Genomic DNA, 27,931 nt, shown 5'->3' on the forward strand with positions numbered 1-27,931 from the left:
TGGGCAACATTTTATAGCTTTCCTCTATCTGTACAATACCAGTAGCTCAGGACCATCGGAATGACCTTCAATTTCTACAATTTACTTGAATTCTATTTTCAAATATTTAAGAAATCAGAATGAAAACAGGTACTATTCTTACTGTGAATTAGTCTACAGTAATGACTAACACTAGTCCTCCAGAAGTCTGTGTGCACTGACTTACAACTTTAAAAGCAATAGAAAATTTATTACATAAATATTATATATAACATACACAACCATATAGCAATCAAGCAAAACATATTTCTAAATTACTTTTCTGAATAGGAAATCTTAAATTTTCTCAGGAGAAAATGTATTCTGAAAATGTGGATTCAACATTTGTGAACTACATGAATTCAAGTCAAATAATGAATCTCTAGCATTCTCCAAGGAGATAGTAATCAGGACCCCAAGTATTCTGTGATTCCACCACTACAGAAGAATTGTGCATGACAATTCTAGCTTGCTTTCTTTCCTTTTTATTTTTAATATGTTTCTAACCCTTGTGGTCTAATGTGTAGCATTTTAACTAAAGACAACCATTCCTCCCACACTAACTCTTCTTTTCTCAAAACTGTGTAACTTTATAATTACTTTGAGTTTGTCCCAATAGTCTTTGCAAAAACAAAAATGTGATTACTTGTGTTGTTTTTTTTTTACCTTGAGATCACGGTACACAATCTTCCCAGAATGCAGATAGTCCAAAGCAGAGACAATTTCTGCACCATAGAAGCGTGTGCGATCCTCAGAGAACACCCGCTCTCTCGACAAATGGAAAAACAGCTGCAGGGTAAACAGCAGGGACAGGATTGTAATAATTACTGATTTAGTGGGGGAAATTAACACAAACATAAAACACCTCTCATCACCATATTGTGATGATAGATAGTGTACTCTCGGTGGACAATCAGCACTCTTAGACAGCAGCTGGCTTATCTTTTCCAGGTTTCCAAGGGGGGAAGGCGAGCTGTTAAATCAGCGTTTTAATCAATATACCAATCTTGTTTAAGGCATTCTGCTTGCTACCCACTTAACCTTCAGTTACCAGAGGAAAAAAGTATGCTAGAGCATCATCCTGTACTTTTCGCTCCAACTATGCTTTCCAAATTTTATTTTTAGCTGTTGAGACATATCACCTCAACACTGATATTATTGTATGTTTTCTTTCTGTTAATTGCCCAACTGACCTCTGAACTGAAAAAATGTCTAGTCCTTAGCTGGATACTCACCAAACAAGTGAAGTATGACATCATGCAACAATAAGATATTACAATCTTAATACCAGATAGTTATTTTATGACTAATAAAAGCAAACCTATAAATTTGTGGTGTAATTTTGGTACATAAACTAAATGTTTACTGGATTTGATCATCATCTTCTGTCCCCCTGTAAGTACTTCACAATTAATATTTTACTCTATAGACATTTCTTAAACTATTTAGTGAAAAAAAATTATACACAACTTAAAAACTGCAAAGAAACAATGTAGCATGAATCTGAAGTTCAGAAGCTTTATAAGCCTCTTATAATTACCAAATAATAAAATATCCCCCAAACTTACAGCAGAGTTAAATTTCAGAATTTGACTATCTGGTTTCTAGATATACCCTTTTTCTACTTTAGAGATGTTGGTGGATTTTTAAACAGAATTCTTTAAAATCTATTAGCTTCCATCTACAGTTTAGTCTCATATTCTGTACAAGACGTAATATGTTATTTGATATATGTGGGTACCAGTGTTCCCTCTAACATTTTCTGTCCTTGGATGGGTTGAATTTTCTTTTGGGTAGATTGAAAGGTAGAGGCCCCAGAACAAATTAATACATGGCTTCCGGGTTTGTACACAGATACATATTTCAAAAAGCTGACAAAACAACTAACATCATACCTAGTAATTGTTACTTCTAACTCTTAAGAGCCAGAACTCTACCACATAGCAAAGATCTGGCCTTAATTCAATATAATATACCGTGTATTAATTAGTAACACAGGATTTTAAAAAATCATTGAGATCAGAGTTTTAGAAATCTGCAACAACCAAAAAATTCCGTTAAAATAATCTTTTTCTTTCTTACCTTAGGCCATTCACACCTATGTAAACTCTGTTTGAAATATAATCATGCAAATGTCCTGGCACAGACACACACCCCATGCAGCCAGCCACTTATCTCCCCCTTCCCAGGAAGCTCGAGAGTGGCTAAATTCCTACCTCTCTCTCCCCTGCACAGATAGGACTCTCCAAACTGCACTCCCCTCCCCTCTGACTCCGCCTCAGCCAATTACTCACTCCCTCCATCCCTTCTTCTCCTCCCTCCCTCCCCAGCTACTTATTGTCTCCTTATCTCACTTTTTATTACCTGCTCTAAGAGCTGCTCCATTTCAAGTAGGCAGCGGCAGATATAGGGCAGAGCGACCCAGGGCGACAGCCCCGGGCCCCGCACTTCAAGAGGCCCTGCGCATGTGCCATGGCACCATGGTGCATGCACTGTGTCAAAGGGGGGGCCCCAAGAAATTGTGCTGCCCTGGGCCCCGCACAACCCTCATCCGCCCCTGCAAGCAGGAGCAGCCCCATTTAAGCTGCTTGCTCAGCGAGAGGATGCCCCCCCCCTTCCCCACTAGTCAGCTGAGCTCCCTGCCTGTGCAGGAGCTTTGAACTTCTCAGACGAGCTCAGGAAACAGCTGTGCGGTCATGCAGCCACACAGCTTACAGGGAACCTTGATGGGCACCCTCTATTTTTTCCATAAATTAAATGAAAACATATTAACAAGAAATAATGAATTGAAGTGGAAAAATATGAAAATTTTAATGGTTTGAAAACAATATATTGGACATGTAAATCTCCAATAGAACTATATACTCTTGTCATGCAGTGCTAAAAGAGAAAAAATACTTGCAAATGTAAATTAAACAGAAAAAGAAACACAAAATAATGTAGCTTACTTATGCATTAACAAAAGCTAGCAAAAAAGTTAAAGAAATATTAAGCATTCATATAGTGTTGGATGTGAAAATAAAATTACTCATTCACATTTCAAAATATAAATTAAATATTAAACATCAATACAAGAATTTTGGTCAACAACTTCCCTGAAATTGTACTTTAATATTTTAATTTTTGTTCTTTAAACCTGAAAAAGTGCACACTGTATTAAGCCAGCATAACAGTCTATATTTGTTGGTCCAGGTGCTTCATGGAAAACTGAAAAAACAGTTAAGTATGAGTTGGTACTTTTTTCCCTCTCTCCTATTACCAACAAACATCCTGCCAAAAGTGAAATACATTTACATGAACACTAATTGTTTGTTTCCTTGGTATTTAATATACTCCTGCTGCTGATTTCCTATCTCAAGCAGCAATCTCCTTTTATGATGTCACAATTATTGGGGGAGAGGAGAGATAATATTAGAAAATGATAGTAATAGTAGCAGATCAGATATGGTGCAAAGAAAAAGTACTTATGAGCTCATGAACTAAGGCCAGGTCGATACTAAAGGGAAAGGACACATTCAGATATGCAACTCCAGCTACATTCATTACGTAGCTGGAGTCAAAATACCTTAATCAAATTTTCCCGGTGTTCCCACAGCGTGAGGCTGACAAGGGGGCCTTCCCTTATTCCTCGCAGAAGCAGGATTACTAGTCACCAACGGGAGCACCCTCTGACTTTGATTTAGAAGGGAACATAAAATACAAACTGTATAGAATAATTTCTAAATATAATTATTCATCAAATGTTTCCATAGTATTCACCAAATGCATATTAACTAACATTTTTCTCAAATAGTATTGAGTGTATCTCAGTTTTATGTTTTAAGTGTTACGTCTCAGTCACAGAAACGGAAAACAAGAATCATTCATCTTTAAATCTATAAAGACTCAAAGTTACATAAAATAATGTAGCTTTATAAAGCTAGTAATTAGATTTAACAAATTTAACAGAATTTAAATTAAATTATGTAGCCTACTCCTCTGACATCTAAAAAAATGGCAAAAAAGGAGATATCCAAATATCCTTTTATGAATGATAGTTTATGAGACAGAGTTACAGGCTGTCCCAGTAACTTAGCTGTAAAGCTGCTCAGAACATTCTGGAACCTCAGGGGACCAGCAATTTCAGTGCAGACAACAAAAACAAATATACTATGATTGCAGTACATTCAAAATAGAAAAGGTATTGAGTTGATCCAAAAGGAGTTAATAATCTAACTTGTCAAAACTTTAGATTGTTTAGAGTTTGTTTTGGGGTTTTTAAAAGTTCAAGTATTGTAATTCTCATACAAAGTACTTGAAAAGTTGCCACAGAGGACACAAGATCCCAAGTGAAGCTCATTCCAATATCAGATCTGACAAGAGCTCACAGGTAGTAATTCTGACTAGCAGCCTATTCTGTAACATTTAATCCAAGTATGCAGAAGGTAGGCACACTTAAGTGAATACATCTCTGAAAATCTCCTACACCTAAAATTAGATGGAAAAATATCAGTCATACCTTCTCTCTGATCCTTTCTATACTCACAAGACAGCAAATATCTAACCAGTCATAGTTGAGCCACTAAAGAGTCACTCAGACAGGCGTCAATTGGCATCCTCATTCATGATTAAATCAGGTCTTATTAGCTATCAACCACACAATTAATAGATGCTTGTAATTTTAAAAAATCACTATTTGCTGTTGATCCGCACCTCTAAAACAAGGCCCCAGAAAAAGTTAAAGGGCCAAGACATTAGGTAACAAGTGTCAACCACCTAATTTGCCAACAAAAAAAAAATCGCCCTCTACATATAGTGTCATTATTTATTTGTATGACTGTAGAACCAAGGCATAAACCAGGATCCCACTGACAGGTGCTGAACAAAGAGTCAAAACAAAGTCCTTGCTCCAAAGAGTTTACAATCTATGTACTAGGCAAACAACAGAAGGATACAGACAGGATAGCACTAAGGGATAATAAAGCAATAATGATCAGCTAAGGAGGCAGTGGCCAAACTGTTGTCAAGTTTGTATCTCTTGTGCCTTCCTAATCAATTCAGGGATGCAAAATTTTCTTCTAAATACCATTTAAATTAAATGGTATTCTATATCTTTCTATATCTTCCTTTTCTTTCTATAAGCACAGTTAATTATGTAAGAGTATGTCCATTGAAGTGTCTGCTCCTGTACTTCACCAAAAGGGATTTAGAGGGCTCCAGCCACCCTTTGTAATAAGTCTTGGAAACCTTTGCAATCATCCGACTCTGGGTCCATCTGTCGCATTACAGCATCATTGGGAGCAGGGAGATTAGGGTCACAAAGACTGGGAGGTGACACTCTGGGCCTGTTCTCTCATTTTTTCTCTACCTGTGATTAGAGCAGAGCCAGGAGGAGTGACTAAAAGGTTTGTGAAGCCAATACTGTGTGTGAAATAACCTTCTGGCAGTGCTGTTTGTTCCCTTTGGCTATAGCTGCTCTGAGAAGACTAGGATCCTCACTAGGACCATGGAGCATTAACAGGTAATGGTCTAGAGTAGGGTACCATGAGTCATGGTTTAGAAAAGTGGTTCTCAACTCGTTTCAGTCCACAGGCCACCAGGCCAATCAAAAAATGTTTGTGGACCACCTCCAGCACATGTAGCACAGGACGAATGACACAGCAACTGCTCAGCACAATGGCGGCAGCTACACTGACGCTCAAAGCCTCATATGGAAGTTACTGGCAACACAACGTGGTTGTGTCCTAGGTGACGCTATGGATGATGCGCCTAGTGCTTGTGAATATGGCGTAAAACAGCCTAACGGTGGCACCTGTTCACGCCATGTGACTTTGGACAATGTTCCTGTGGACCACCGAAAAAGTCACCATGGACCACCAGTGGTCCATGGACCACCAGTTGAGAACCACAGTTTTAGAGGGGCCCAGGATGTCTCTTGTGAAGACTATTGGACTCTTTAAAGGATGATGGGTAAAGATACTGTTAATATGGATCTTCTTCATTCTCCAACTAAAAAAGAAAAAAGATGCTCAAAACAATACAAACGTTAGATCCATGGATACAAGATAGGTTGCAATTTCAGATGTATCTGCATGCAGCATATTTATGATGCTGTAAAAGCAGCTAGTGTGAACAGATGGGTTGGAACCAGATTTTTTTGGGGTGGCATCAGAGTGGCTGCCACAGTCAAGGAGGGGGCCTCAGTGTGTGACCCCAGCTGAATTGGCTCTTGTGCCAGGAGAATTGGCATTGGGGCCATAGAGACAGTGGGCACCAGGGTCAGTGCAGAGATCTTTCCCAAAGGAGTGGATTTGGGTTCCAGGAACTTCAGTGCCACTGTGTTGGAACTGGCATGAGAGAGAGTCAGAAAGAATAGTTATAAGCCAAAAAGTCTCAGAGGACGTTTGGTGCCATATAGAGATTTTCCTTTTGGAGGAAGCCCAGGAGTCACATAGGTAACTCATCTGTGGAAGCCCAGGTCTCCTGCAATCTATCTAAGAAGGATGCTATCTTTGTATCCGTGGACTAGACTGCAAAGCTCTTTAAGGAAGACATCTCACACCTACTCTCAGGTTCCAAATTCCCCTGTATAAAGAGCCAGGGGAGAGCAGTCTAGAAAGACCAGATGGGAAGTGGGTCTCACAGGCTCAGCCATCAGGAAGACTTGAAAGCAAGCCTCCCTCTTCTTTGTCCTTCCTGGCATGAGAACAGAAGGACTTATAACCTGCATATTTGCTGGGCATGTGAAAATCTGTAGCATGAGGAGCAGTGCTTGAATCTAAGAGAACTGAATGAATCCATAGCAGCAAAAACTAAAATTCAAAGACACAGTTACAAAAGACAGATAATTATGTCCATATCTACTGACTGACTAAACTTTACAACCATTACAGCTAAGAACTTGTATAAAAAGGCTGGCAGTCTTTCAGACAGTCAGGGCTCCGTCACCAGGCTGTTAAGCAGAGACAGGCACTAAATGGTAGCCAGTGTGCTTCACCATTTCACAAGGGTGCATAAGGACCATCAGCGCAATGTGCATATGATCAATGATTGAAAAGAGAACGTGGAATTATTTCATCACAATTTTAACTGTTACGCTCTCTCAAGCTATATTCTACACTTTGAGAAATAAGTAAATCTTATTTTAGATTGTAACCAATCTGAGGCAGGGATTGTTGTTTATAAGACACAGAAATGCTTGAAAATGGGATAAAACCAGAAGCTTCAAAATAAAAGCAGCTACTGTGTACAATTTTGGGGGGTTTCCCCCTAGTTAAGTTGTAATTTCTCTCAATTAAGTTTTGCCTAGAAATACTAATATCATTTGCTCAGATACAGCAGAACACTTGGTTCTTCCTTATCTGCTGAATCAAAATAAGAGCTATGAGAAAAGGGAGAAAAATGCCAAATATGGCAGAAGCACTGTGTTTCAATGTTGAGAAAACCATCTGCTTAGTTCTAAAATCTGATTTTACAGAGTTATAAATACATACGTAACAACCAATTAATAGTCTTATATTGAAGTCTAAATCTGAAAATACATAGAAACTAAACACTGAGAAATCAATAGGCATATTCAGAGTATCCACCAGAAGGGAGTTACATAGCATAATCTTTGCATTGCTGCAAATTTCTGAGCTTTATTGCTGAATAATGAAAAATAGATATAGGGAATATCTATTAAGTTGTATGGTATATCCCCTTGCTACTAAAAAGTTTCTTAGCGCAGTAGTTTATAGCATATACATAATATGTTGACATATTAATTCATTGTATCAAACTACAGCAATAACAACTGCTGGTGCCTTTTGGTGGCAAGTCATTGCATGTCATTGTTCAATAGGGGAGCATGGTTTCCTGATAAACTGGAATAGGGATTCAATTACATACCTCCTGAAGAAGGCAGAAAATAGGGTTGAGGCTCCAAATGACTGGCCTTGCCCCTTAACTCTTATACCATGTGCTAGGGATGTCATTGTTTAACTGGCAAAAATCACCCTTACTGGATGTCACTTATTGGTTAACCAACAGCTTGGTGGGGCTGGAGCAATCCGCCACCCGACGCAGGAAGGGGGCTACTTCAGCCCAGACAGGCCCACCGCACTATGGGCAGGAGGAGTGCTCCAGCCTTGCTGGAGCAGCCCATGGCAGGAAGCCACTGCAGCCTGACTGGGGGTCGCTTCAGCCTAGTCAGGCTGGAATTGGCCCTGCCCATCCCATTTAAGCGGCTAACCAGTTAAATGCAATGTTTAACCAGTTAACTGATTAAACGGTATTTTACTTCCTTACCATGTGTAAATGTTTGGGTGCGAGCAACAATAATGGGATCAGCCATGGTAGGCATGTGGAATGGACTTAAAAGAAAGGATGCCTTGCATTGGACTAGATTTTTCCACAGTTTCCAGGTTTGACACTTTTTAAAGTCTGGGCTGTTTAAACCACAGTTAAACCAACAGTCTTGCCTATCTTCCTTATGTTTCCTGAACAATTGCTATGTCTAACAACTCTATGTAATATGTACAGTATTTTTAAATTTCTGTAAAAAAGTTACATATGTAATGGAAAGCAGGAAGACTGAAGGATGCTTCATCCAATATGTAACCTTCTGATCTAAACCCCTCAGTTGTTCTCTATGAGACAGCTACACCATGTTCTTGAGCCGTCATTAGGACAAACTCCCAATCCAAATTTGAAATCCAAGTGCTAATTTATTATTATAGATTTATGACTGTAATGGGGTCCCCATTCACTACCATGGCACCTCCTCCTAATCACTCAAGGAATTAGCTATTCCAGCACTGGAACCCCCTCCTCTGGTGATCTCTCACCTTTGATTACCTGCCTTTCTGCCTCCATTATGCCAGGACCTAAGTGCATCCCAGACCTTGGCCTCCTTTTGTGGTTCCCATTCTGGTATTCCTCCCTTCCATGGAACCGGCTATGTCTAATCCCACCATTCGCCTCAGTGACCCAGTGTAACCCTAGTCTAACCCTTTCTCTCCGAAGCAAGCTGCAGTTTGAATTGGCCACTGTCATCATCAACAAGGAGTGATGGACCTGCTGCTTCTGGCTGCCCTATGCAACCCTAATATCAACTTGGTTCCTTTTGTCAGGAGTTAGTCAGACTGGAGCCCTGCTGGCTCCCTTGCCTTTCCCAGCACTGCCCTGTCCATGGTACCAATCCCTTTTAGGCGGCCAGTCCTCTCCCTTGAGCCCTGAGGAGAAACTTAGCTCCCCCTTCCCAGCAGCCCTTCTAGGCTACGGCCTCGCTTGGCCCTAATTGGCTGCCTTCAGCCTCCCTCTGACTCCTACCACAGTCCTCTCCAATGCCTGCTTTAACCCTTTGTTTTCCAGTGCAGGACAATTGTCCCATCACAATGATAGCTACTAATTTGGCAAACAAGTACAACAACAAAAAATTCTGAAAGTGAGAAAGAAGGAAGAACAGTCAACATAAGCCTGTCCAGTATGCAAGCAAAATATGAGGACCTATTTCAAGGAGATGGACCCTAAAGAGCAAGCTGAAAAAACTGACCCGCATGTGTTGCTCATAAAACTGCTGAAACAAAATAAGAGCTACTGTACACCCGCCCATACACACACACTCACTGCTGCGGGTGGGCAGCTGGCAAGCAAGGATCCATCTAGCAGCTGGACCCACCAGAACTGATGGGACGGGGGAGACAAGAAAATACAGGACAACTGGCCCATTTTTTTTAAAAAAGGTAGGGACACTTGGAGGAGGGCTTAAATATGAGATTGTCCCTTTAAAAATGGGACATCTGGTCACCCTATTGTTTAGTGTTTCATTGGTTTGCTTGGTGCCTCCCCTCAGAGGTGTGAAGGTATTGTACAGTATTGATACACTATCTCCTGTTCCACAAGAGAATGAGGCATTGACACTTTCAAAGCTTTTTAAAAAAATCTGAAACAAGAAACAAAGCCATCCATGTTATGCTCTGGAAAAATATGCCTCACTCAGCATATCTGCTGCTGGTAGTGATTTTCCTGTTCAGTATTTAATGTGTATATCAACCTGCTGGAGTCTATAACTTTTTGTTGTCGCTTGGGTGCACTGAGCAATACCTTTTTCAAGATAATTTCTAACAGGTTATGATCAGAATGCATAATTACATTGTGCCCAAAGATGAAATGTTGGTATTGTTCTACTCCACATATCATAGCTCTTGCCTCCTTTTCTATCTGTGCATATCCTTTGTCTGCATCTGCCAGGGCTCTAATAGCAAATCCTGTGGGCTGCTGACTTTGCTGCTCTTAGGCCTCCTCCTAAGGCATTACTCTGAAGCTCTAGCTGCTCTGCAGAACTGTGGTATTTCAGGACTGGTGCTTGCTTATCATTTTCTTTACTCTTTCAAATGTCTATTCTTGACTCTCTCACCATTCCCACCTTGCATAATTGTGTGTTAATCATCTCAAGGGTTCACAGATTTTTGATAGGTGTGCAATGAATCTGTGTAGACAGCCATTAATATAAATTACTGGATTCCCTTCATGTCAAGCCAGAAGTGTTGTCAGGAAAGTAAAAGACCTGACCGTCTAGGCTCAGACAATGGATCACAATGTACTATATCAAAAAATAAATAAATAAAAAGACTAAATGCCATGCTGGCAGTCAAGAAAGACAAGAGGCTGATGCCAAAGGTAAAACAGACAGGAAGGGATCCTATCACTTGCAATACTGGAACATTGCCATATACCCTCCAAGGGTCTAGACAACAGCCCAGAAGAGAGACACCACTGAGTCACAGTAACAAGACTCTGGTTCCCATGAAGGACTGACTGTCTGCTGAAGCCCAGCAGAGGAACAAATGGCAGAACACTAAAGCAGTTAAGAGAATGCCAAGATGACTGTGCATCCTACTACAAAGGAGTTAAGCACCTGACGCCAATTACGTAGCTGAGCAAATTTACAGTCTAATCTTTAAACAGCCACACAAAGCAATGGCATCAGGTAAAAGTCCTACTGTAGTGGAATGCAGTTCAAATAAGATTGGTATAGACTCAGAACAGTGGCAGAGACAAAACCAAAGACAACTGCAGAGTAGTGATGAAAGGAAGACGAGGACCAAGAAGAACCCCATTCATCAGTTAACCTGACATAGGAAAATTGGGAAAAATTAGCTATGTAAGCAATACAGCGTATCAACAGGACATCAACCAACAGAATAAATGCAGCAATAGAATAGAACCAACAGTCCTGCACCAACAGCACAAATAAGAAGTGGGAGACTGGTTCAAAGACCAGCACACGTGAAAGATTATGAGGCCTAACTGGTAGCCATGGGATGTCTGCAAAGGCCATATCTTTGGCCTTTCAGTCAAATGATTGTACAAAAGACATAACAATTGCTAAAAGGAAAAATGTACCAATCTGCATGGAACTTGCGAGGGAGGAGCACAGGCTGCAGGAGGTCTATAGGAGGCAGAAGGCTAAAATGCTATCTGTAACTCTAAACTTATTTCTTTGTCATGTACAGACACTATAAAATACAACAAAAATTAAAACACGCTTTTGAAAATTTGTCCCTAAACTTTTTATAGATATTTTCTAATTTTAAGAAAATTCAATCAAACTCAAATAACTTTTTTTAAAAATCCAGTGAACCTTGAGGAAGTAAAAAATGCCAGGACAAAGTACATCTTTAAAAATATTACCTACTTACAACAATATCAATGTAAATATAATATTTTTCTTTGACTCACCTCTCCCCCATTAACATATTCCATCACAAAACACAAACGATCCTTTGTCTGGAAGGAATATTTCAAAGACTTAAAAAGAAGAAAAAAAAATAATTATGTTCACATATTATCCTGATTTCTAGCAATTATAATGGTAGCAAAAATTTAATTGCATCTTATTAAGCCAACAAATCTGATTGCTGGAATATATCATCACTGTTTCCTACTTCTCTACCGGCAACACTACTATGAGAGCCATTGACAATGAAAGTCTACACATTTTGCTCACTCAGCACAGTGTAGATTAGTATAATTATTTTTAATACTTAAAACCACCATGTTGCCATTTTAAAAAGGCACATTTTTCTACTGGCATTTGTAATCTGACTTTGAAATGAAATGTCTCTCTTGTATCCAAGTATGTGGTATTACCCACATTATGTTCCACCACTACACTCTTCCTCAGTTCAATGTCACTCCAAACCCACTTTTTCCATGGTACCCATAAGAAGAAAGATTACAAAACTGTGAGTGAAGTAGGGCAAGCAAGAACCTTCAATGTGACCCCCACATCTGTCTTTCTTATCTTCAGAGCAAATACTATCTTTATTTCAATTCATTGTACAATGCTGAACAGTTTTTCAGTGCCAAATGAATAATACATGTTTTTTTAAAAATATTACAATTATTAGTCATATAATTTAAAATCTTGACTTCCCCCGGTTGAATGGCTCATGATAGACCAAATTCATTCCCAGTGTAAATGTACTGACTATAAACCTATTACAAATATGCATTTGGCCCAATTATTTGAAATGCAGTGTAGTAAGATTTAATGTAGTTATGAAAGGATAGATCATGACTTAACAACGTACCTAGAGTAAGCAGAGCTGCACGTTGTTGTGCTGTCCCTAGAGTAGCCCAGGAGGGAGACTGTGGCTAAGGGAGTCAACTGCCCTGCTGTTCTCCCGGCTGCTCTGGGGAGGGAGAAAACTGTGCTGGATCTATACCCGGTACAGCATATAGCTCCCAGACATACCAGCTACGTGACCAGTGGTTTAAGGAGCAAGGCCAAGGCTGTGCCCCACTCCCCACCACTGATAACCATATGCATCATATACTCCTTTGTGCTACTGGGCAAGCTGGGCATAGTTAGGCCCACAAACACTACTTGGTCTGCCAAGTATAGCTATAATGTCAGCCTCTGCCTCCATAAAAAAGCTTTTAAAACAGCAAAATGAACAAGACTTCTTAGTAGACTATGCTATATACAAAGTTTATAATGAATAGCTGAAATGTATATGACTTGAAGGAATTAGTACTTTTTAAGAGAGAAACTAAGAAATTATATCAATGTATGTATATAGGGGCACTGTCTATTTCCTGAACAACAAAGTTAATTTCAGATAAACTTCCCCCTATTTATGTTGACTTAAAAGAAACTGGCCACAAATTTTGGACTAAATTTTTTCATTTAAAAATGCCATTTCATCAAAACAAACATTTTGTTTTGACAAATTGCCTGTTTTAATTTTTTTTAAAGCCCTGAAATGTTTAGTGCCCCATTCTCAGCATTTTCAAAAGTTTAAGTAATTTCACATTTAAAAATTTATTTCAAGTTTTAATTTATAGTAAAAATAGTTTAAAAATTAAAAATGTCTACAATAAAATGAAACATTTTGAAATTAAACAAACAAAATGTTTTCACTGACCCAATCCAATATTTCTCTCAGATATTGGTTCAGAAAATTTTTCAGGACTGACCTGTCATCCTAACGGGAGTCAGGAAAACTTTTCAAAATCTTAAAAATTCTTGCAGAAGAGCAAAATGAGTTCCTGAGCAGCTCAAGAAGGACTATAAAAGGGGCTGTTTGGGAAGTTCCTAAAGACCTAATCTATAGGGAGGTAGAGTTCAAAAACCAAAGTTACCTGAGGCCAAAGGTAAGGAGATTTAATATCTACTTTCTACATACTGATAAATAATAATTTTCTTAATTTATTTAATCTTTCTTATTTCATGCACTACCACTTTAGGAAATGATAAAAGTCATCAAGTGTGGGTTTCTTTTATCTTACATGGACAACCAAATTGACAAGTGGTAAGTGATTTCTAATTACTATTGCTAAAATTTTTGAAGCATCATAAGCATGCAAGGCACTTGAAGATATAATTAACGTACTGTCATATGTTCTAGATTCTGAAATGGATTGAACCATATTCTTCTTGACTATCTTTATACTTTGCTAGAAGTTTCTTAATTTTCATTCTAATTTCTTCTGATATAATTTTATAAGATTTTAAATATTTACTTTAATATAAATCCAAAAAACCTTTATCATCCATATGTCTATTGCTTTCTACAATGATTTCTTTATAAATCAGTTTATATAGTTTATCATGTTCATATTGTAATTAGCCTTATTTTCAAAAATAAGCTATACAAATCTATAATAGTATTCTATATTAAAATTACAAATGACTAATCATTGGTTTTTGAACACAGAAGACAGGAAAAATGTTTTTTCTCCTTAATTTTTTGAAAATTTGTCCTCAGTATATTTTTGGATAAACGGAGATTGGGAATGAATTTAAATTAGTTTTATAGTAGAAAATTAGTTTCCTTAAATATACACTAACTTTAATTTGCAGTGAACTTCAAATATATTTAATTTCCTTTATTTTGCTAATACATAATAAAAATGGTGAACATATTTTAATATCCATAATATGTATTTCAAAACATTTAATCAGCACACATTGAACAAAGATACTGAATTATTGCTGTTATATGTTTATTGCCAGACAAACACGTTTTTCAGTATCCTATCTTCAGTTTCTAACAGTTTTAAATCCACTTTCTTCTACTTAGTCAATTGATAATCCATAAAAAAGTTCTACAACCCAGCACTTTTTATTTTAATGGATAAAAGAATCCATACAAAACTGCAACATTTTAATTTTACAATTCAACTTTTTAACTAAAGTTTTGCTCTCATATAAACTCTATCAAACTATATAATCCATTTACATTCCTAAACCACAAATCTTAAATGTACTTTCTAAGCAATAATTTAGTTTACCATAAATTCCAAGATATTTGGCATCCTAAATCACATGAATTATACAAAGTTTTAAAATATATTTATTTACAAGATTTTTCCAATGACTGTATATCCATTAGGTTAAAAATTATCCATTTAAAAATTATTCTGTATTCCCAATACTTACCGTTAAAAAAGGGTGTCTAGTGTTTTTTAATACTCTGCTTTCTGTGAGAGTGTGAGCCACTTCATCCTGAATAATAAAGGGTTCAATATGAATTGAGAGATGAAAATTATATTTAATGTATACATGTAATTTTAAAATGAGATAGCACATTCAGTTTTGATAATAGCTATTTCTTTTCAAATAATACTACCATTCAAATATATTCTAAAAATACAAGTAGAAAATTAAGCGCATCTCCTAATGTGGAAAAAATGTATTTACAGATCCAATATTTGAATACTTATTTTTTTCTAGTGCTAATGGATGAATTTTTATACCACTATGTATTGGAGGAAATTATTAAGGAATTAATTATTTAATAACAGATAAATAATGGGTCCTATATTGCAGTTCTGATGTGACGTATCTAATATTACACATGTAATAATCTATAACGTTTTATTAATGAGTAACCATTTATTTTTGTATCAAATGCAGATAGATAAAAAATTGGGAAGCAACTGCATAGCATACCCAACTGAATCTTAATATAAAAACTTACGTGTTCAGAGGATTAGCACACTACATTTTTACAATTAACTCATATTTAGAGTAACTAAGAATCTCTGCGTTTTACAGTATTTTAATGCAATATAATAAAAAATGGAAGTCTGAATTGCAGTTCACAAAGAAAATTCCTTAGAATAACTCCACAGCTATCTGAATTATCCTAAAAAGTGTAGCAGGGTCAGCAACTTACAGTTTAGGTTGCCTAGCAACTGATATGATATTCTTCATAGTGAATGGAAGATTAGTTTGTTGCAACTCAGAAATATCAGCTACACCACCAAGCAAGTACATTTGTTCAGAGTATGCTTTTCAAACAGTAACAGAAATAATGAAAATGTAACACAATTGTACTGTACATATGAATTAGTCTATACTATAAAGAAAAGATACCCCTAAACTACAAATTAAAAATGCCAGGAGTTATAAATCACGCTGAAAAGACAACTGTTAAAACAAGAAGTTAAGAACAACCACAACAAAAAGTTGGTGGTTAAAAATGTTGGGTGAATATATACAACCACATACAACAGGAAGGCATTAAAACAATTAAGTGGAGGAACCATAAGAATTTTCTAATATATTTTTAGAAATTTATCAGTTACATAGAGAACTAGAAAAGACAATGTCAAGTAACTTTTTGGAAATCTATTTCATGTCCTATGCTATAAGAATATTTCCCTCCCCTGTTTTACAGTCCAAATGTCAGAATGGATTTAGTATCCAGGAAACAACAAAAATACCTTTCTCTTCACTTTACGATTATTTTTTCTGAAAGCAATTGATAATGTTATATTAGACTATTTCTGATCCCAGCAATTCGCACTTGGATCTTAATATATGGGTGGGCCATAATTGGTTATAAAAATTTTTCATATTTGTCATGGTCAATTAATGTAATAAAACCTCTCAATACTATCCTAAGCTTTAAATCAATGTTAACATTAAGTTAACATCTTAAATAAAAGTTTGCATCAACTTGGATTTCTTTCCCAAAAAGTCTAAGGTACAATTTGAGTCCCTTGCCACTGTGGTCACAAGCAGTTTCCATACCCATATTCAAGAGAAGATTATACTGTTATTAGCGAAAGTGTGTGTGTGTGTCTGTGTGTGTGTGTGCGCGCGCGGGGGGGGGGGGGGGAGATCCTCCTCTTCAATGTGGAAACAAACTACTTATATTATCAACAACAAGATAACACCCAAATGTCCCTCAATTTTCATGGGGAAAATGGATCACAACAAAGTGCAAAATGTACCTGTTATTTAAGATTGATAGAGCTGCTGAAACATTTTAGAGAATTTAATATTCAAATAACAAAAGTAAATAAAACATGACATTTTTGCCTTACAATTCTTCTTTGAAATGTGACTATGCAAAATTGGGACCCTCATATTCAACATATCTGCTGTCTGTTTTTTACTCCATCATCTACATTTATTTTTAGTTATACTGAAGTCCCCCATCCTATACATTGTTAAAATAAGTTCAGAACATTTCTCATATTTGGTCAATAGAAGCACACATAAAAGTAAACTTAAAAACAAATATTTAAGTGTTTGTTGGATCAGGGTCTAAGATTTTAGTGCAATGTACTCTTGGTACCTCTGCAGAGATCACACAACTAGTAGCATGTGAGGAGGACTCTATTCCCGCTTGTACAAAAGCTCCTGACAGGTTATTCCTTTCTCAGGTTGAGTTTGCAGGACTAAAAGTTAGAAAAAGAAACTATTTTTTTGTAAACTGAGCATATTGAAAACAGCAAAGATTTTTAAAAACAGGAGTGTTAAGTTGTTTCAATATTTGCTTAAGTTCCAGAAGCGCAGAGGACTAAATAACCCCCAATGAATGTCAATGATCAGTATTCTAACTACGGAGATGCAAACCTAATTTAAGAAATCATTGACACACAAACATGCAATCCCAAAATACCATTTGAGACACATTTTGGTAACAATACCACAAAAAATCAAGTTATTCTAATTCTCATCTTGCTTCTTCACTCCTGCTGTTCAATTCTGGCACAATTTTCATAGCTATTATATCACAAGCATTAGATTTAGAGATTAATGTTTATTTCATTTAAAATCTGGGATTCTGAGATGCTCTAGGTATTACAGAGCATTAGAATGGGATTTTCAAAACAACTCAGCACGGGCTTAATTATGCTCTCCTTGATTTCAAAGAATGTTGAGTTAGGCTAACATGGAATGCTGTTGAAAACCCCATTCTTAAGTAAATAAATGAAAAGGCAGTTTCTACAATGGTATAAACTGGCATCATTCCACTGGAGCATCAGGTGGATATGTGCCCCTTCCTTTCAGTTTTGGTAATTGTCAAAAATCATGCCAGAATGTAAGTGGGTGAAAATGAAACAAATTATATTAAAAGTAAAGTTTAGGTCCAAAATCTCTCATAAGGATGTGAACGACTCGTCAACTATCCAATGAGCAAATGCTTATCGGATAGTCGACAGGCCAGTCGACTAGTTGCTCCCCCCCACACACTCACACCTCTTGTGGCCTCTATCAAAAAGAGGAAGCAAGGGGGGTTGGAGAGTGCTTCCAAGTGGCAGCACCACGTGGAGACTGGGACTAGACCCCGGGTTCCCCACGGCATTTCAAAGCAGCAGTGGGACTCCCACGCTGACCCCAGGCTTCATGATGTTGTTTTAACTCTCTTTTTCCAGTGTTACTGCAGCAGCTATCGGCATATTGTGTCTAACTGGTATAGAAGCCACACCAACTATGGCACCTTTATACTGAGTGAAAAAGGTGAAGTGGCAGCATACAAGAGCCCTAAAAGCCCTTTATGCACCAGGTTGAGGATTCTGTCAGAATAGGAACTAAGAAAGATAGTCATAAGACTGCCTCTTGCGTACCTATTTTAGGACAGGCCCAACACGGAAAACAACAGAACACCACTGGTCATCACCTACAGCCCCCAGCTAAAACCTCTCCAGCACATCATTGATAATCCCTCTCTCTCTCACAGACCTTGGGAGACAGGCCAATCCTCACCTACAGACAACGACCTAATCTGAAGCAAATACTTAACCAACAGCCACATATCACACCCAGGAGCCTATCCCTGTGACAAACCCCGTTGCTAACTCTGTCCACATATCTATACAAGCTACACCATCACAGGACCTAACCACATAAGCCACCACATTAGGGGCTCAACCACCTGCACATCCACTAAGCCACCACAGCCCATCCTCCTTAGCTGCAAGTTCTGGCACAGCGCAGTTCATCCTGCCACTATATTTAAAAGCAAAAACGTACAGAGTGAACATATATATATAGATGCCATCAAGTACCAACGACCCTCTCAAATGTGTACTGGTCAAACTGGACAGTCTCTGTGTCAAAAGATAAATGGACACAAGTTAGACATCAGGAAAGGTAACACATATAAACCTGTAGGGAAACTCTTTAATCTCCCTGGACATTTAGTAATGGATTTGAAAGGAGCCATCCTTCTACAAAAGAATTTCAAAACCCAGTTACAAAGGGAGAGAGCTGAATTGGAGTTCATTTGTAAATTCAATACAATCAACTTAGAACTGAATAGGGATCTTAACTTGTTAAAGCATTACAAAGGCAATTTTTCCTCTCTTGGTATTCACATCTCCACATCAACTACCGTGAATGAGCCACATCCACCATGACTTGACTAGTCTCATTACCAGAAGTAATGTATATACTTATATATATCCCTGCCTCTCTAACTTCCACTTCAATTCATCTGACTAAGTGGGTTTTACCCACAATTGCTTATGCTCTAATAAATTTGTTCAGCACAGTTCATCCTGTCACTATACTTAACCAAAAGCAAAAACAAACAGTGATATTTTAAAAGCAAAATATATAAAACACATGAGGAAAAAAAACCATTAGAATTTTACAGTTATCAGTTTTGCCAACCCCAGGCACACAAAAATCACCAGTCACGCCAACAAAAATCATCAGATTAGGGTTCTTTGGATCTGACTGCTGGAGCAAATTTGTTCAAATTTTAAACTTTTCCACGTGACAAGAAACTTACTTTTTTTAAGATGAAAGATAAAATTCTCACATAATAACCAGCAGCTGGGGTTTGTATAAACCACCAAATATTGCAAGAGCCACAATAAGTTTACTAGGCAAAAACAGAGGGGTAACTAGATAAAATGTTATGGTTTATGTTGCACAGGAGGTCACACTACATGATTTAAATGGTCCTTCTAGTATTAACCTTTTCGAGTCTAAAACTATGGCTACACTACAGCTTCTCCCGCAAATACAGCTACCGCCACTAGCAAAGGCTGGAGTAATTTAGCCAAAGGAAGAGCTTGCTCCCATTAGTTTACAGCTGCTGCAGAGTTTACAGCTATAGCCTAAGAATCAAATTGAAACAGTTGACAATATCAGGATAGTCAAACATTAAGTTTAAACTATTTGATCCTGCCCCTTTAACACCAGCCTGCGGGCATAAACTTCAAATTGTCCTGTCCCAAGGAACTAGAAGGTTTTAATTGTTTACCTCATGAGTAGCTGCCTCACCTAGCAAGACAGGGAATAAAATATAATCTGTATTTAATTCTTCCACTTCATGCAAGATATTCTGAGAATGATCCCAGTTTGCTTTTACATAATCTTTTCTTGTAAGCTTACAGTACTTCCAACATCACATTTTCTTCTAATTTAAACCTGACAAACAGTCTTTCTGGTGCTTTCCTAAACATAGATCCAGACAGCCACAGCAAGAATGCTTTCCAATGCTTTCTGTTCACTAGACTGGAAAGGCTATGGAAAAGGCACATGAAGCACAAATATTAAGAAAACTTAAATCCTTTTAGAACCTTACAGTTACCATCAGAAACCACAGATGTTTTGCCTGTTATATATGGAATTTTCCACCCAAAGGAATACTTGAGAAGAGAAAATAATAAAATATAAGTTTACCTTTGCAATAATAACTTCTTTTTTCAAAATCTTCATAGCATAATATTTTCCACTTGCCTTCTCTCGGACCAAAATAACTTTGCCAAAAGTGCCTTTCCCCAGCAGTTTTAAATAGTCAAAATCATTCATTGTCTGGATAGAGCAAAAAACAAGAACAGGTTTTGTATTATGCAGCATACACTATCACCATCAAACAGTACCAATGCCAGGAAATTAAGATCAAGTTACACAGATATGTAGATTTTCACAATCTAATTCAGAATAGTGAAGAACATTTTACTTTAAGGTTTTAACTACATCTTTAATTCATTCATTTAATTATTGCAGTTAATAGGGTTCCCTAGAAAATCTCCAAATAATATATATGATCCTATATATCACATGTAATGATTTGGAACAACAGCCCATGAGTCTTAACTCTGAAATTCATGGATTTTGCCAGTTCTTAAGAAAGATTATCAACTCTAGCAAAACAAAGGGAATGAAGAAATATGGCCGCTCATACGCTTCTTTTAACATCAGGCTGCTGCTGAGACTGGAGTTCCGCACTGGTGTTTGAGCTTTTTTAAAACATGCATAATCCACTAGCTTCAGTACAATGCCAGTAACAGCCCAAACACCTTATCAGACTTACTTAAACCTATGGATAATAGAACCAGGCTGGTGTCAATATTTGCATTTTATTTTCTTTCACTTAATTTAATGACCACAAAATGAATTCCAAGAAATCAAAATATTAGCCAGCAAATAGCTCTGGAAACCTTCATATCTATAGATACATGCAGGCAGGGCACGCAGGCAAATGAACCTGCTGTGTCTATCATTGCTCACTCCCTCTTTACATGATGGGTTTAGTTATCCTCAGGGAAGCCTCTGGATACTCTCTAAAAACAGCTTTGAAATTACAGAAGGCACAAATAAAGGGTGTCAAGATACTGTGAACATTACGTACAGACAGAAAATATGAAAATAAAAATAGCAAATTTAAAACTATATAATACATTGATTTAAGAAAGTGTCTCTCTTTTAAAAATATAAAAATCTGGACAATAAGGAGCCCGAAAACTCTAACTATTACAAATCAAGGCATATCCAGAAAGGTCTTAGCAATAGAAAGGCGTTTAAGAGCTGCAAGAGTCAACATGATCCATTAAATCTGAACTTCTTGTCAACAAAAGGATCCTCCTGGTCTCTAGTTTTGCTTTGAGAAAAATGGGCTACTAAACACATTTCCATGCCTAGTTATTTTTGCTCAAATAAAAGATTCTGTGTGCATATGCACATATGTACACATACACACTTCTTTTATGAAGGAAAAGGAAGATTCCTTGTATGGACAACTGTCCCTCCCATCTCTCACCCATCTCAAATGACAGTGCACTCTGTTGTTTTTCCACATGTGCACTTATTTGCCTTGCTAACTGTCTCACACAGATGAGAAAGGAGAAGACAAGAGGGAGAAATCCCCCTATAACATAACTTTTGGTGTACTGAGTTCTAACTAATGGTGATATTTCTATGTTGATATTTCTTCTTACCAACCTAGGACAGAAAACTATCATTTAAAAATAAGGTAATTGAGATGTTGCACACAACCACTTCAGGCAGAGGTGGAAAAGGAGTTCAGACCTCTAAGACAAAAACAATTCACAATGCATCCATGTAGCCATGATGTCATTGGAGATGAGTTTGCAAAGGTACATGCTTGACTGTAATGTCTCTACCCACCAAATCACATTTCTGCTGCCAGAAGCACAAACATAAAGGCAGGAGTCCCAAAGTCCAACATCCACCACAGCTGCCTCACCTGTAGCTGTATAATCCTTTGGCAAAACCGATGTCATTTCTCTCCCTAATAGCTGATACACATACAAAATAAAAGCCTACTTCTACATAATTCATTCTTTTTAGTTAAAGTGGTAAGATCTGTGTTGCGGATCTAAAGCTCCTGGATTCAAATCCTGCTGACAATCCATGGGAAAAAAGTTAGTATCTGATTATATAATTAAAGCTTGTTTATAATATATATGCGCAAGGGGCATCACTAAAGTTGCACCAAATAAGTTAATTCTAGCATTTCCCAGTACTTGGCTTTGCAACTTTAAAAGTTGTAAAGAAACTTTTAAAAAATGAAATTAAATGAAAAATAAAAAATAAAAAGCATGTCAAAGGGCTCTGGTGTTTTAAGGCATTAATTTTAACAGCAACAGTAATTAATTATTGAAGTCATGGTGCATTCTCCATCACTGACAATTTTTAAAGCAGCATTATATGATTTCCTAAAAGATCTGCTCTATTATTATTTCTGAGACATTCTATGGCCTGTGTTATACAGGAGGTCATTCTCTAATCACAATGGCCACTTCTAGTAATCTAGTCATCTCCCCAAAAGTCACAATTAGAACTTTGGCAGAATAAGCAAGTCACCTTCATTGTTTTAACAATCTTGTAAACAAACATGCAGCACACCATATGTGTCTAGACTACAGGGTTTTGTCAACAAAAGTGAGCTTTTGTCAACAAAACTATACCTGCGTCTACACTACCGCCGCGTTCTGTCAACAATAAGTTTTGTTGACGGCAGTGAACCTCATTCTACAAGGAATAATGCCTTTTTTTTTAATAGTACTCTGTTGAAAAAAGGCGCTACTGCATGCAAACTGTGCTTTTTCAAAAGAGAGTATCTAGACTCTTTCAAAAAAGCGGCTTGCTTTGTCAACAGTACTGGTTGTAGTCTAGACACTCTTTTTCGACATAGACTTTGTCGACAGCCTCTGTCGAAAAAGGCGTGCAGTCTAGACACACCCCGTGTTCTTGCTCTTCTCTGTGTTGAAGTAATGAAAACTGCCTAGAGATACAACTCCTGTAGAATGAAAAGCACAAGAAATCCCTATGGAACAGAACAGTGGCTTAGTCAGAATCTTTTGTATCTTCACCTATAAAACTGGTCATTCTCCCCTTTGGGGATGAGACAACAACTTGATTACTGAAGGGCAGTTGATTATCTACTTTGTGACCTAAAGGACAAAGGTGAAAGCATTTCATTGCCATACCACTTCTAAAAGTCAGAAATCTGTGAGATCAGCCAAGACCTCTACAAAAGGAGTCATCTCTTCTCTCAGAATCATCCCAGACTGGGTGAGTACCAACTTATCAAAATTCATTCAGAAAGTTAGGATAGTAACAATGGAGAAAGGAACACTTCGATCTAGATGAACACATTTACAGGTATGAAGGAAAAGGCAACAAGCCAAACCTATTGCAAGAATGTGTAATCTAGTATTTCCACCAGTGAAAACTAAATTCAGTGCTCTCATGGGTCTAACTTCTACGCATATCACATCAAAGCAGGTATTCCAAAGGTAACAGCCTTGAAAGATTCTGAACAGTGGCTTAATACAAGCGCAGAGCTAGTGATGAAGACAAAGTCTCTTCCTGAGTTTAGGGACCGAGAGTTGACAAACAATGCAGAGCAACACAATGAAGTTTGCTAACAAATGCAATGGGTGGACTTTGGGAGACTGAAGAAACCTCTCAACCAGATGAAAGAAAGGGTGGGGACTACTAAAAACTTTGATGAGATAAGAGGACAAATTATTCCCTGAGGATTATAGGAAATCAAACGCCTGAAGGGCTTTCATGCCTTCTCTTGTCCCTTCCCCTGGCCTCCTATTCCTCCAGTGTTCTGATCTTATTCTCCCCCCCCCCCCTTACTTCTTACTTATTTTGCATCCTGAACACTAAATGTATGAGATAAAGAAAAGAGGGAGAAGGCAGAGCTGCAAGTTCAATGCTTCTGTTATTGGAAGGCAAAACAACTAAGAAAGATTCACATAGTTAGTCCTTATACAGAGCTGATTGACTCCACCTATTGATGTTTTATTTGAAAGAAGAGAAAGAAAACAGGCTTTAAAACAAATTGTGGAAAACACGTAAGAACATACTCTATGCATAAAAGGACTGATTCCGTTCCTATTAAAATCAACAGTGAATTTTGCCATTGATTTCAATGAGAGCAAGATCCTACCCATAAGAAAGGAGTGCAGAGAGGAACAAATACAGATATCCAGCCACCTTCAGATCCTAACCTAACATACTGTACTTCAAAATTCTAGAGATGGTACTATAGCTACAATATACATCGATACAAAAGTTTTAAAAGTTATTCATGAGAAGCACCACCTTTGATTTACAGCAACAGCCAGACTGAAGATGATGGAGCCACTTCTGTGAAAATTAAAATCACATACTCTAACGATAATTTTCTTTACAGACTCAATTTGCTACATTTCTAAAGCAGAATAATATCATTTCTGTGTATTTGTTTCTTAATCTGATAATGTTCTTCTACTAATAAGTGTACCATATGGAGAAGGCACAAGCAAAATCCTTTGGGCTTAAGGGTAGAATCATGTGACAGCTAAAATGTGTGGGACATATTGTACAATAAACCCCTGATGTTAAATAAACTTATACAGAAAACAAATGGCAGGATAGATATATTATATGGTTATAAATTGTGCTTCTGATTATATCAATAACTATAAAATGTTGTTTAGACTGATGTTTAGACTGATTTCTGTACTAATGCATCATACAGTAAAACAGGAGACCTTAAGTTCCAAGTGCACTTCTTATAAATTGTGTTAATTCTGTACTATAAATTGAACCTCTCTAATGCAGAACTTTCTCGTCCAGAAATATCCATTATCCAGAATTATTTTAGTTAGACGGATATCCACTTTTCATGAGTGTGGCCAAGTTTCCCATGGTCCTATAAAGTTTGTTTACAACCGCCAGTCCTAGCTCTTAGTGTTTTGTTTGTTATTTACCGTTAATTTACCCCTAAATGTCCTCTAACAGCATAGTAAGCAATGAAATGCTGCTAGACAATATTGACCTCCTATGGTCCAGAAAATTCTCTCAGTCAAAACTGATCAGGTCCTGAGAGTTCTGGAATAGAGAACCCTTATTGATATGCACACCTGTAGTGTGACAACCCTTATTGATATGCAATGTCTTATAGTCCACCGAGAAGTTACATAAGCTGGGGATTCTCAAGCTCTCTAGCAAGACAGACCCAAATCCCTTCAATTTAGCCACACTGCCTCTCAAAAATACTCTACCATATCTCTGGACATACTATTGGTAATAGGGTGCTAAATCATGTATAGGTAACACTACGGATGTAAAATATCATTTAATCAGTGAACTGGTTAAATTTTAGGTTTAACTGGTTCACTGATTAAGCAGGATCCTGGGTGGGGGAATCACTCCAGACTGGCTAGAGCAGCCCTCAGCCTGCAGGACTGATGGTCCTCCAGGAATCAGCTCCTTCTCCCACGGCGGGCACAAGGGGGCTGTTACAGGATGCCAGTTAACCATTACTGTGAACAGGTGGTAGTTTACATCCCTAGGTAAAACACTGTTTCAGTGTGTCATACCTCCATCTCTAGTGGCCTATTCATATAGGACAGTTTCTGTTAACTGATTTAGTTTGTCCAGGAGCATAACTGGTAGAAGACTATGTTGCAATGCTAAAAGATCAGGATTCATATATTTGTGATGATGCATGATGAAGAGATTATTACAACTGCACATAGCAGAACCTGTTTTTTTTCCTTTTTCTTAAAAAAAAACTGCTAGAAATATTTCTTTACATCTTCATCATTCAGGGACACTCACTACTTTAAACACAAGACCATCCTTTGCTTTCTAAATTCCTCTATCTAATTTTCTATACATCTTCCAATGTCTAGAGAATGAAGTCATATATAAAAAAACTCATTCTTCACAGGCAAGTTGGATTAATTTCCTGAGCTGCCTATGCACTGAATAAAGCATGTCCATTCAATCCTCAATATCCATTTAACAAGTGTCCAACACTACTCTACCAACTGCAATTAGACAAAGAGACAGACAGACAGAAATCATAAGACAATACAGTAAAAACTCTTTTATCTGGTACTTCACCAACTATCAAGCTCAATAAACCAGCCTTTCTGATATGCACAGAAAGCATGGTTTTAGTATGGTTGGTACGGGATTGGTAGGGGCCTGAGAAGCGCTGCAATGAACAGTGAAGGCTAAGTTAAAAAAAGTTCAAGTTGTGTGTTCATTCTGCTGGCTTTGTAACAACAACTTAAAATATACTATTTCTAGTACTTTACTTATTCCTGTTGCTATCAAGGAAGGTGGTAGTTTACAGATAAGAAAATAAAACAGTAATATCTTCTACTTTATTAAAAATTTGAACACAGATATTTTTGCAGAATGCAAAGACGAAATGTCAGCAAGGCTGTGTCTACAATGCAGTGCTATAAATAACTATTCTGCATCTTTTGAGCATGCCCATTATTTCAAAATATCTTGGGCTTGCTATTCCACCGTCCCTGTAACCCTCATTCCATGAGGAGTAAAGGACATTTTGGAATAGTGATTTATTTCAAAATAAGTGCTATGTAGACAGTAAAAATTGACTCAAAATAAACAACTTGCGTAGCTCAAATTGCGTAATTTATTTTGCGTCACGAATGCAGTGTAAATGCACCCTAGGACTACGTCTACATTGCATCCCTCTTGCGCAAAAGCCTATGTAAAGGAAGCGTGGATTAGTATATTGCCATACTTCATTTGCATAATTAATTGGGGCCATTTTTGCACAAGAGGCTTTTTGCATAAAAAAGAGCCGTCCACACAGTGCGTTTTTGTGGAAAAACTCCCTCTTGTGCAGGAGCCATTCTCATTTATTCAGGAAGATGGATGCAATGTAGACATAGCCTAAGAGACAAATACTGATTACTTTTCTCATGCAAATAATATATTTCTTTAAATGGGAGTATTTGCATGAGATAGACAAATAGTCTTCCTTTAGCAAAAATCCTCTTTCCACATTTCTAGAAGATTAGAAAATATAAAAAAGCAAAATGTGAAAATGTAGAAAAAATTGTCAACTAATTCATTCAACCCTGACACAGAAATCAGACATTGAAAAAATAAGTAGCATATATATCCATTAACTCTTGGTGCCGGATAGCGGGATGTTAGCATGTACTCATGTACATGGTAGGGATGTTAAGTAGTGGGAATTTGACTAATTGTGTAGTCGATAAAAAATTTTATCGACTACATGATGAATCGATAAGGGAAGGCACTCAGTCCCAGCTCACGCCGGGTCCAGGAGCTACCTCTGCTGCAGCTCTGCAATTTATATGTAGCCAGAGCTGGGACTAGCCGGGTCCAACAGCTTCTGTCTGCAGGAGGTCCCAGGAGAAACAGAATGCGGAGTAGCCTCTGTCCACGGCGAGCCTGGGCCTGCCACAGGCAGAGGCTGCTTCACACCCCCACACTCACACACTGTTGCCTCTGATAGTGGGGGGGGGGTGGAAACACCACCGCAGTGCAGGAGTGGGGGGGGGGCAGGCACCACCACAGAGACAGCGCTGGGGGAAAATGGCTTTTAAAACGGCTCCTGCTTCCTCACCCCCGTTGCTGACTCTGATAGAAAGG

At 37.6% G+C, this 27,931-nt stretch overlaps 1 protein-coding gene across 3 annotated transcripts in view; it reads right to left on the bottom strand.

Moving 5' to 3' along the window:
* AKT3 (AKT serine/threonine kinase 3) overlaps window positions 1-27,931 on the bottom strand; it is a 254,031-nt gene that overhangs the window by 61,658 nt on the left and 164,442 nt on the right. For all 3 annotated transcript variants that reach the window (XM_075924864.1, XM_075924865.1, XM_006135203.3), the window contains exons 6-9: window positions 20,423-20,554; window positions 14,930-14,995; window positions 11,722-11,790; window positions 685-807 (exon numbers count right to left, since the gene is read on the bottom strand). In XM_075924864.1, the coding sequence (XP_075780979.1) occupies window positions 685-807; window positions 11,722-11,790; window positions 14,930-14,995; window positions 20,423-20,554 (390 nt within the window). The remainder of the gene's footprint in view (window positions 1-684; window positions 808-11,721; window positions 11,791-14,929; window positions 14,996-20,422; window positions 20,555-27,931) is intronic.

This window comes from Pelodiscus sinensis, chromosome 3, assembly GCF_049634645.1.
Source record: "Pelodiscus sinensis isolate JC-2024 chromosome 3, ASM4963464v1, whole genome shotgun sequence".
Classification (NCBI taxonomy): domain Eukaryota; kingdom Metazoa; phylum Chordata; order Testudines; family Trionychidae; genus Pelodiscus; species Pelodiscus sinensis.